The 9,390-nt window shown below is 43.6% G+C and overlaps 1 protein-coding gene across 2 annotated transcripts in view; it reads right to left on the bottom strand.

Moving 5' to 3' along the window:
- The window catches only part of LOC122539516 (probable E3 ubiquitin-protein ligase HERC4), an 86,429-nt gene that overhangs the window by 14,575 nt on the left and 62,464 nt on the right, over window positions 1–9,390 (bottom strand). For both annotated transcript variants that reach the window (XM_043674460.1, XM_043674461.1), the window contains 2 exons: window positions 5,574–5,740; window positions 1,964–2,030 (listed from right to left, as the gene is read on the bottom strand). In XM_043674460.1, coding sequence (XP_043530395.1) covers window positions 1,964–2,030; window positions 5,574–5,740 — 234 coding nt within the window. The remainder of the gene's footprint in view (window positions 1–1,963; window positions 2,031–5,573; window positions 5,741–9,390) is intronic.

Here is a 9,390-nt window from a genome sequence, read left to right as displayed (position 1 = left end):
GGTCTAACATATGAGGAATGGCTGAGGATCCTGGGATTGTATTCATTGGAGTTTAGAAGATTAAGGGGAGATCTAATAGAAACTTACAAGATAATACATGGCTTGGAGAGGGTGGACGCTAGGAAATTGTTTCCGTTAGGCGAGGAGACTAGGACCCGTGGACACAGCCTTAGAATTAGAGGGGGTAAATTCAGAACAGAAATGCGGAGACATTTCTTCAGCCAGAGAGTGGTGGGCCTGTGGAATTCATTGCCACGGAGTGCAGTGGAGGCCGGGATGCTAAATGTCTTCAAGGCAGAGATTGATAAATTCTTGGTGTCACAAGGAATTAAGGGCTACGGGGAGAATGCGGGTAAGTGGAGTTGAAATGCCCATCAGCCATGATTAAATGGCGGAGTGGACTCGATGGGCTGAATAGCCTTACTTCCACTCCTATGTCTTATGGTCTTATGGCCTTATGGACCTAAGGGGCAACTTTTTCACACAGAGGGTGGTGCTTGTATGGAATGAGCTGCCAGAGGAAGTGGTGGAGGCTGATGCAATTACAGCATTTAAAAGACATCTGGATGGGTATATGAATAGGAAGGGTTTAGATTAATATGTGTCAAATGCTGGCAAATGGGTCTAGATTAGGTTAGGACATCTGGTCGGCATGGATGGGTTGGACTGAAGGATCTGTTTCTGTGCAGTATGACTCGCTGGCTCGATCATTACTCTTCAGACAGCTGGTAGGAATCAAAAGCTCTGGAGAAGACTCTAAAAACACTGGAGAAGACTCTGAAGCCTCCTTACCTTCCCCCATACCCCCACACCCCCCCCTCCCGCCAAACACCACCACCACCACCACCCCCGGGTTCCTCTTCACTTTTGAAGGTTTCCATTGCTCATCACAGGTTATGTATGTAAATATCAAACTGGTTACATGGGTGTTTTTAACTGTTGGTGGATCGTAACTAAAAGAAAAGTAAAATCCAAATCATGGTGATTTTGGTGGTGGGAAGGTTGCTCCATTGTGTGTGTGATAACACTTCTGGGTAGACCAAAACAAAAATTCAGAGGACCATGAAAATTAAAATGCAAGGTATTTTTAACAGAGATTATTTATTGGCTTTAAAACTATTCGGGTAGGGTATTTGACTGGGTGGGACACACACAGACATGGGATCCTTTATCATTAACTCCAGCACTACGCTTTCATATGGAGAGGATTGTGCTGAATTCCTCATAGGGTTAGGATTGTCCGGGACTCTCCAAGCTCAAACCCCAGGACACTGCCAACAGCAACCCCGGAGATAAATCACAGGGACATTCAAATAGATGTGTGTGTTATTTATCATTTTCCTTGAACCTTCCTATCCATCCCATTTGGAACACTGAGTATGAGAATAAAACAAAAAGGCTTTTGGGCAGCCAATCAAGCATCATCCAGTTATTGGTTTCTAATTGTGTAAGAGCACAGTGCGTAACAAGGATAGCTATGTTAGCCAAATAATGGTTGGAACCTGGGGACAAGTCATATGATGAAATTTCCAGGAATACATTTAATATCATTTGGCACCCCTACTAACCATCCTAAGCAGTTACAATCTGCCTGGAAGTATATGTTTCCACTTGCTGGAGTGTACTGAATAAACTTGGCAGTCATTATCTGTAACAGTCAAACACATGCTCTAGAACTGTATAATCATTGTGTTTAATCTTACACAGATTGTAGGAATTAATTTGGGTTTCATTTTGGCCCATATCAAAGAGACACTTATTGAATCTGTGGTCTGGTTGAGTTTGGAGATCAATGTATATAATGCTTTCCCTCTGTAAATAAATGTAAGACTGAGTGAATATTGGCTTTTTCAGATACAGGCTTTCCAGAATACAATACATCTCATGCAAATTTATGTCAGCATGAGTCTGTGACCGTACAAAGGAAAATCAGAGAGAGATGAAAAACATGTGGGTGACCTACTGTGAACTGTCTGCAGAATGTCTCTTCAAGGTCATCATCCTCATAATTGAGAAGCATCTGCAAATTGCTAGAGATAAAATAGAAAAGTAATTAATGAACTTCAGCTATTTTAACTGTTGCCAAAGAAGGTAAACTGACCTTTTGTGTAACCCTGATTTGAATTACGCTGTTGTGTGTTCCTGATCCCCACTGTCTGTGCCCTGAGAACTAGAATTCATCTCTCTCCTTTCAGATGTTCCTTAAAACACAAAAACCTGAAAAAGTTTCTGGTACCCTGTCCTAATATCCTATGTGGTTCAGTCCCCAGTTTTATTTGATACAATCCACTGAAACGTTTTGCAATGTTTTACTGTTTTAAAATGCTATTTCAATGTAATTTGTTGTTCCACTTTAAACTGAATGATACTGTCCACAGAGTCAGTGTGGGTGGAAGTCAGAAACAGGAAAGGAGCAGTCACTTTATTGGAAGTTTTCTACAGGCCCCTCAGTAGCAACAGAGACACGGAGCAGATTGGGAGGCAGATTTTAGAAATGTGTAGAAGTAACAAGGTTGTTGTCATGGGTGACTTTAACTTCCCTAATATTGAATGGAACTTACTGAGTTCAAAGTGTGTCCAGGAAGGGTTCCTGATGCAGTATGTAGATAGGCCGACTAGAGGGGAGGCCATATTGGATTTGGTGCTCGGCAACAAACCAGGTCAGGTGTCAGATCTTTCAGTGGGAAAACATTTTGCTGATAGTGATCACAACTCCTTGACCTTTACTATAATAACAGAGAGGGATAGGAGCAGACGGTATAGGAATGTATCTAATTTGGGCAGAGGGAATTACAATGCTATTAGGCAGGAACTGGGGTGCCTAAATTGTGAACAGATGTTCTCAGGGGAGATGCAAACAGAAGTGTGGAAGTTGTTTAGGAAGTACCTGCTGATAGTGCTGGACAGGTTTGTCCCACTGAGGCAAGGAAGGGATAGTAGGGTGAAGGAACCTTGGGTGACAAGGGATGTGGAACATCTAGTCAAGAGGAAGAAGGAAGCTTACTTAAGGTTGAGGAGGCAAGGATCAGACAGGGCTCTAGAGGATTACCAGCTGGCCAGGCAGGAACTGAAGAGTGGACTTAGGAGAGTTAGAAGGAGGCATGACAAAACTTCAGTGGGTAGGATTAAGGAAAACCCTAAGGCGTTCTACACTTATGTAAGGAACAAGAAGATGGCCAGAGTGAGAGTAGGGCCGATCAGGGATAGTAGAGGGAACTAGTGCCTGGAATCGGAGGAAATAGGGAGACCCTTAATGAATACTTTGCTTCAGTATTCACTACTGAGAATGACCTTGGTGTTTCTGAGTACAGTGTGAAATTGACTGATATGCTAGAACAGATTGACGTTAGGAAGGAGGATGTGCTGAAAATTTTGAAAAACATACAGGTAAATAAATCCCCTGGGCCTGAAGGGGTATAACCCTAGCTTACTACAGGAAGCGAGGGAAGAGATTGCTGCACCTTTGGCGATGATCTTTGCGTCCTCACTGTCCACGGGAGTAGTGCCAGATGATTGGAGGGTGGCAAATGTTATTCCCTTGTTCAAGAAAGGGAATAGGGATAATTCTGGGAATTACAGACCAATCAGTCTTACGTCTGTGGTGTGCACAGTGTTGGAGAGGATTCTGAGAGGCAGGTTTATGATTACTTGGAAAATCATAGTTTGATTAGAGATAGTCAGCATGGCTTTGAGAGGGGCAGGTCATGTCTCACAAACCTCATTGAACTCTTTGAGGATATGACAAAACACGCTGATGAAGGTAGAGCAGTGGATGTGGTGTAGATGGATTTTTGTAAGGCGTTTGATAAGGTTCCTCATGGTAGGCTCAGTCAGAAAGTAAGGAGACACGGGATACAGGGAAACCTGTCTATCTGGGTACAGAATTGACTGGCCCGTAGAAGACAGAGGGTGGTGGTAGATGGATATTTAGCCTGGAGCTCCTTGACCAGTGGTGTTCTGCAGGGATTGGTTCTGGGACTTCTGCTCTTTGTGATTTTTATAAATGACTTGGATTAGGAAGTAGAAGGGTGGGTTAATAAGTTTGCCAATGACACAAAAGTTGGTGGAGTTGTGTATAGTGTGAAGGGCTGTTGTAGGTTACAACAAGACAATGACAGGATGCAGAACTGGGCTGATAAGTGGCAGATGGAGTTCAACCTGGAAACATGTGAATGATTCACTTTGGAAGGTCGAATCTGAATGCAGATTTGAAAGGAAGAATTCTTGGTAGTGTGAAGAAACAGAGGTATCTTGGGGTCCATGTCCGTAACCCTTCAAAGTTGCCACCCAGGTTGATAGGTTTGTTAAGAAGGTGTATGGTGTGTTGGCTTTCATTAGCAGGGGGATTGAATTTAAGAGCTGCAAGATTATGCTGCAGTGCCATAGACTCCTGGTTAGACCACACTTGAAACATTGTATTCAGTTCTGGTCGCCTCATTATAGGAAAGGTGTGGAACCTTTAGAGAGGGTGCAGAGGAGACTTGCCAGGATGCTGCCTGGACTGGAGGGCATGTCTTACGAAGAAAGGTTGAGGGAGGTCAGGCCTTTCTAATTGGAGCATAGAAGGATGAGAGGTGACTTGATGGAGGTGTACAAGATGTTGAGGGGCATCGATGGAGTGGCTAGCCAGAGACTTTTTCCCATGGCAGAAATGTCTATCACGAGGGGGTATAATTTTAAGGTGATTGGAGGAAGGTTTAGGGGAGATGCCAGAGGTAGGTTCTTTACTCAGAGAGTGGTGGGTGTGTGGAATGCACTGCCAGCAGTGGTAGTAGAGTCAGATACATTAGGGACATTTAAGCGACTCTTGGATAGGCACATGGAAGTCAGTACAATGAAGGTTATGGAGGTTAGTCTGATCTTAGAGTACGATAGAAGACTAGCACCACGTCATGGTCTGAAGGGCCTGTACTGTGCTGTACTGTTCTGTGTTCTATACATACTACAACTAGAACTTTTAAACTACTCCAACTACCTTCCCCCCTTCCCCCCCACCCCCCCCCACCCCCAACTCCCCATCTACTGGCCCATTGGAATGGGAGGAGGCAACAGAACCTCTTAAACCTGTGCAAAGGTATTCACTAAGTTCATTGCTAATTTGAGACTTAGCTCCAGAAACATGCCTTTGCCCTAGTATCTCTTAATTCCTCTGAATAATATTAAATTTAAATAATTGATGGAGCAACAGTTGCTTTTGTGCTTGGGAGTTCTGAAAGTGTGTGTGTTTAACAATATGCACTCTGGACCATTTCTTAATATAGCCGTGATGTCTGTAATTGTACTACAGAATGAATGCAGGTCAACCTACTGTTATCATTAGATAATCTAATTCTGGGTTATGTGGCTGGATAATGTTAGTTTTTTTAAACACAAAGTAGAAATTTATTAGGGATTAAGGACATTACCAGACCATGAACCTATGTTCTATTCTAAACTGAATCTTGATCTCAGGATCATGTGACTTGGGCATTGCCCATTGATCCAAATGGCTGTGATGGTGGAACACCACGTTAGAACAAACTGCAAGATCTGTTAAAGATTATTCTCAACATGTCCCTTCCAGAGTGACTTACCTTCCTAATGTTGGTGAGAGTTCCTTCAGGTCATTCAGTGTTGGTTGGACATTAAGCAACTTTTTGTAGAGAGCCAATGGAAAGTGAAAATCTGCCACGAAGCCATGGTACAGAGCAAGCCAGCAGAGGATTCCCACCAGACGAAAGATATCATTGATTTCAGGATCCTATACAGAAAAAGCTCATGATGAATCAAGTATTGACACAGACATTGACTGAATTACATTGGAACTGGAGACTAGGTTGGTCCTCATGCTTATTGTGTCATTCAGTGGGGTCCTGATTGATCTGTACCTTAACTCCATTAAAATGCTTTGGTTCAATATCCCTACTATAACTAGAGCAGGTGGTGGAGGAGGGAGAAGTTTACTTGATCTTATCCTCACCAATCTACAAGCTACAGATGTTTCTGCCCATGATGTTATTGGTAGGAGCAGCCACCACACATCCTTAAGGAGATGATGTCCTGCCTCCACATTGAGAATACCCTCCATTGTTTTGCATGGTACTATCACTGTGCTACATGGGATAGTCTTTGAATAGCTCTAACAATCAAGACTTGCCATCCATAAGAAACATGGGGGCAATGAGCATCAGAATTGTACACCAGCACAATCTCGACCTGGTGTAGGCCCATTACCATCAAGGCAGAAGATCAACCCTGGTTAAATGGAGATTGCAGGAGGGCATGCCAGGAGCAGCACCAGACATATCTAAAAATGAGGTTGGAATTGAACCTTGGTCCCTAGTATTGTGAAGCAGCAGTGCTAACCACTGAGCCACTGTTCCACTTAGCCTGAGCTGGGTGGTCCTTCCTCTGACCTTCACAAGGATGTGGCTGTGGAAGGCCCCAATCAGAAGGACCATGTCTTGAATAGTTATATACAATAATTGGTGCATGTGTGAGTATTGTTCCTGCTCTTTACCATCTCACACTCTCATTTAGGAGAAAGTGTGGGAGGTACAGTGTTACTGGGAGTGCAAGCCTCCATGTTGTAGAGAGGAAGGAGTTCTGTTTTAGTCTTTTTTCCCCTATTCAAGCATGGGATGTGGGCATCCCTGGCTGGGCCAGTATTTATTGCCCATCCATCGTTACCCTTGAGCTACTTTCTTGAACCCCTGCAGTCTGTGTGCCCTACAGGGACACAGGAATTCTAGGACTTTGACCCCGTGACCATGAAGGGACAGCGATATATTTCCAAGTCAGGATGGTGAGGATGAACTTGCGGGGGTGGTGTTCCCATGTATCTGCTGCTCTTGACCTTCTAGATGGTAGAGGTCATGAGTCTGTCACAGTAGCCTTGGTGAATTTCTGCAGGGCATATTGTTGACACTGAGTATCTGTGGCAGAGGGAGTGAATGTTTGGGGATGTCGTGCCAATCAAGTGGGCTGCTTTGTCTTGGATAGTGTCAAGCTTCTTGAGTGTGGTTGGGGCTGTGCTCATTCGGTAAATGGGGAGTATTCCATCATACTCCTGACTTGTACCAAAGGAATAGATAAGTCAATAGTTTTTAAGTGTAACCTTGCTGTAAATCTACAATAGTGAGTAGAGTGGGTTCTTTCTTGATTATATGTTTTATTGAGATCTGTCTCTTGATTAAATTTTTAAAATATAAGCCAAAAATATTAATGATTTAGAGGTGCCAGTGTTGGACTGGGGTGTACAAAGTTAAGAATCACACAACACTAGGTTACAGTCCAACAGGTTTATTTGGAAGCACTAGCTTTTGGAGCACTGCTCCTTCATCAGGTGGTTCCAAAAACTAGTGCCTCCATTTAAACCTGCTGGCCTACAACCTGGTGCTGTGTGACTTTTTAACAAAAGTATTAAGTTAGGCTGGAGCAGTGGTTTTTTGAGAACAATAATACAGTGCTATTTTCTGGGCCTGTAGATTGTGAAGGAACAAAGATGGTCTTTAGTAGAGTGATATGCCCATCTTGTCAGATATGGAAATTTAGGGAGGGTTTACATGTTACTGTGGGTTATGTCTGCAGGAAATGTTTCTGGTTGTGAATCCTATCAGATCGAATGGATTGGTTGGAGTGACAGTTAGAGTCAATAATGAATTTACAAGAGTTAGAGAATGTGATAGAATGCAGTTATAGGAAGGGAGAAAAGCCGCAGATACAGGCGGATAGGTGGGTTAACTCCAGGAATGGTAGGAGATGTAGTCAGGTAGTGCAGGAGTCTTCTGTGGCTATCCGCATTTCAAATAAATATGCTGTTTTGGAAAATGTAGGGGGTGATGGACTGTCAGAGAAACGTAGCATGAACAGCCAAGTTTCTGGTATCAAGTCAGGCTCGAATGTAATGAGGGGTACGTCGGGTTCCAAGCAATTTTGATTGTGTTAGGGGACTCTCGAGTCAGAGGCACAGACAGATGTTTCTGTAGCCAGCAGCAAAAAATTAGAATGGTGTGTTGTCTCCCTGGTGCCAGGATCAAGGATATCTCGGGGATGGTGCAGAATGTTCTCACAGGGGAGAGGGACCATCAGAAGGTCATTGAACACATTGAAACCAATGACATAGGAAGGGAAAAGGATGAATTCTGAAGGAGGATATAGAAAGTTAGGACGGAATTTTAAAAGTTGGTCCTCGAGGGTAGTAATATCTGGATTACTCCTGGTGATATAAGCTAGTGAGGGCAGGAATAGGCGGATACAGCAGATGAATACTTGGCTGAGGAGCTGGTGTATGGGAGAAGGTTTCACATTTTTAGATCATTGGAATGTCTTCTGAGGTAGAAGTGACCTGTAGTAGAAGGATGGATTGCACCTGAATTGGAAGGGGACTAATATACTGGCGAGTAGATTTGTTAAATCTGCTCGGGAAGGTGGGTGGGACCCAGGGAGATAGTGAGGAAAGAGATCAATCTGAGACTGGTACAGTTGAGAACAGAAGCGAGTCAAACAGTCAGGGCAGGCAGGGACAATACAGAGAACAAGGTAGGACTGATAAAATAAACTGCATTTACTTTAATGCAAGGGGCCTAACAGGGAAGGCAGATGCGCTCAGGGCATGGTTACAAACATGGGAAAAATGTTGTGAAACTTGAAAGGTTTCAGAAAAGATTTACAAGGATGTTTCAGGGTTGGAGGATTTGAGCTATCGGGAGAGGCTGAATAGGCTGGGGCTGTTTTCCCTGGAGCGTTGGAGGCTGAGGGGTGATCTCATAGAGGTTTATAAAATTATGAGGGGCATGGATAAGGTGAATAGAAACAGTCGTTTCTCTGGAGTGAGGGAGTCCAGAACTAGAGTGCATAGGTTTAGGGTGAGGGGGAAAGATATAAAAAGGACCTAAGTGACAACTTTTTCACGCAGGAGGTGGTACATGTGGAATGGGCTACCAGAGAAAGTGATGGAAGCTGGTACAAGTGAAACATTTAAAAGGCATCTGGATGGGTATATGAATAGGAAGGGTTTTGAGGAAAATGGGCCAAATGCTGGCAAATGGCACTAGATTAGGTTAGGATATCTGAGTTGGACTGAAGGGTCTGTTTCCGAGCTGTACGTCTCAGTGACTCTATGAATCAGGATGTGAGTTACTCACTACAGTATTCCTACCCTCTGACCTGTTGTTATAGCCACAGTATTTATAAGGCTGAAGATGGACGAGGGAGATCCAGTAGATGTAGTGTACCTGGACTTTCAGAAAGCTTTTGATAAAGTCCCACACAGGAGGTTAGTGAGTAAAATTAGGGCGCATGGTATTGGGGGCAAAGTACTAACTTGGATTGAAAATTGGTTGGCTATAGGAAACAAAGGGTAGTGATAAACGGCTCCATTTCAGAATGGCAGGCAGTGACCAGTGGGGT

Source organism: Chiloscyllium plagiosum, chromosome 32 (assembly GCF_004010195.1).
Source record: "Chiloscyllium plagiosum isolate BGI_BamShark_2017 chromosome 32, ASM401019v2, whole genome shotgun sequence".
Classification (NCBI taxonomy): domain Eukaryota; kingdom Metazoa; phylum Chordata; class Chondrichthyes; order Orectolobiformes; family Hemiscylliidae; genus Chiloscyllium; species Chiloscyllium plagiosum.
This window is presented reverse-complemented; position numbering and strand designations above follow the sequence as displayed.